This window comes from Cicer arietinum, chromosome 5, assembly GCF_000331145.2.
Source record: "Cicer arietinum cultivar CDC Frontier isolate Library 1 chromosome 5, Cicar.CDCFrontier_v2.0, whole genome shotgun sequence".
NCBI lineage: Eukaryota > Viridiplantae > Streptophyta > Magnoliopsida > Fabales > Fabaceae > Cicer > Cicer arietinum.
This window is the reverse complement of record NC_021164.2, coordinates 31,617,541-31,619,759: the sequence shown is the minus strand read 5'-3', so window position 1 is coordinate 31,619,759 and position 2,219 is coordinate 31,617,541. Positions and strand designations below refer to the sequence as shown.

The 2,219-nt window shown below is 35.2% G+C and overlaps 1 protein-coding gene across 1 annotated transcript; it reads left to right on the top strand.

The window, feature by feature from the left end:
- The first annotated feature begins 730 nt into the window (after window positions 1-730).
- LOC101501172 (uncharacterized) lies at window positions 731-1,402 on the top strand. The gene has a single exon (XM_004516660.1). It carries the CDS (start codon window positions 731-733, stop codon window positions 1,400-1,402), a length of 672 nt encoding a protein of 223 aa, XP_004516717.1.
- The last annotated feature ends 817 nt before the right edge of the window (window positions 1,403-2,219 follow it).

Here is a 2,219-nt window from a genome sequence, read left to right as displayed (position 1 = left end):
ATACCCAAACTACCCTTCCCTCTATATTCACTTTAACCACTCATTTTCTATCTTCATCTTCTTCATCTTCATTACCTACCAACTTCAATCTTCTTCAATATTCTTCAATCATTTTGATACATTTCATGTTCAATAATCTTTAATCATTTTGAACATCTTCATCATTTTCATCAACTTCATCATTATAGTGACTCAAATCAACTAGGTATGTATTTTGTTGTGTTTTATAGCTGGTTATTTTTTTTTTCAAATCTGGGTTTCGTACGTGAACTTAGTTCACATACGTCTACGTGAAACCAATTCACATACTTGATGAAATTATGAAAATTCAGATTGTACGTGAATTAGGTTTACGTACACGTACGTCAATTAAGTTTGCGTACATCAATGGAGTTTTAAAATTCATGTTACCTACGTGAACTGAGTTCATGTATGTGTACGTGAACTCAGTTCACGTATCCCATACGTGAATTGAATTCACGTAGACATACGTAAACTGAGATCATGTATAGGATGAAAATTTGTAATATCTCAGTCGTACGTGAACTGAGTTCACATATGTTTACTTGAATTCAATTCACATATGGGATACGTGAACTGAGTTCACGTACACATACGTGAACTCAGTTCAGGTAAAGGTGATAAATTTTGGAATTTTTTTTTATTATTGTGTTTAGGAGTTAAGAATTTTTATGTTGTTATATCTATGTAATTTATTGGATGCAGTTAAATGGATGAAGGGGGAGACAACAGTGACGAAATGTGTGAAGGTTTGGAACCTAATTTTGACGCTATGAATGACGGAGTTGAACCTGTTATGATTGATTTGACTGATGTGTTTACCACCGGCATGATGTTCGATACACGAGATGAATTATTGAAATGGGCTAGAAATGTTGGAAGGGAAAATGGAATTGTTGTTGTGATTTTTAGATCTGAAACTGCGACAGCACGACCAAGAACAAAGACAAAATTAATTCTTGGTTGTGAAAGAAGTGGTAAATATAGACCTTGGAAGAATCCTAATCTTACGAGGAGTACTTGGACTAGAAAATGTGATTGTCCATTTAGATTGAGAGGAACACGATCAAGTGTTGGTGATGGATGGTATTTGCATGTAATATGTGGTCTCCATAACCACAAATTGGCCAAAAAACTAACTGGTCACTCTTTCTTAGGCCGATTGTCTCAAGATGAGAAAAATGTACTTGGTGATATGACAAAGAACTTTGTAAAACCAAAAAACATTTTAATGACATTGAGGGATCATAACGTTGAAAGTTTGACGACAATAAAACAAGTTTACAATGCACGTCAAGCATATCGTTCATCACTTATAGGTAATAGAACAGAAATGCAACATCTTTTGATATTGATGGAACGCGACAAATACGTTTATTGATATAGGAAGGTAGATGGTTCAGATGAGTTGAGGGACATATTTTGGGCCCATCCAGACGCTATCACTCTTGTGAATAATTTTCACATAATATTGATTATGGATAACACTTACAAGACCTGTAGGTATCGAATGCCATTACTTGAGATTATTGGTGTTACATCTACTGAAATGACATTTTGTGTGGGATTTGCATATCTACAGTCTGAGCGTGTTGATAACTTCACATGGGCACTACAAATGGTGAAAGAACAGATTACAAGTGGTGAAGTTGAAGTCATCGTTACTGATAGAGACCTTGCTTTGATGAACGCGGTTGAAAATGTTTTTCCAAAAGCAGTGAATTTATTATGCTTGTTTCATATATGCAAGAATGTCAAAGCCAAGTGCAAGATGACTGTGTTTCCAAAAAAGAAGCAAGTGCAAATAATAAAGGCATGGGAGGCTCTTATTTATAGTTATGATGAGGCTCAGTACTACATGAAGTTGGCTATCTTTGAAGGAATTTGTAGTAGCTGTTCTATTTTTTATGATTATGTACACGAGCAGTGGTTAATTCCTCACAAGGAAAGGTTTGTTGAGGCGTGGACAAATAGAGTTATGCACTTTGGGAACACCACAACACAAAGGGTTGAGTCCGCACATTGGAGTTTGAAAAGGATATTACAAGATAGTATTGGTGATATATGCAGTGTTTGGGAAACCATCAATAGCATGATTGTATTACAACACAATGAGATAATAACATCATTTGAAAAGAGCATCATTCAAAAGGTGCATCGCTATAGTAACAGATTATACGCGAATTTGCGTGGTGTTG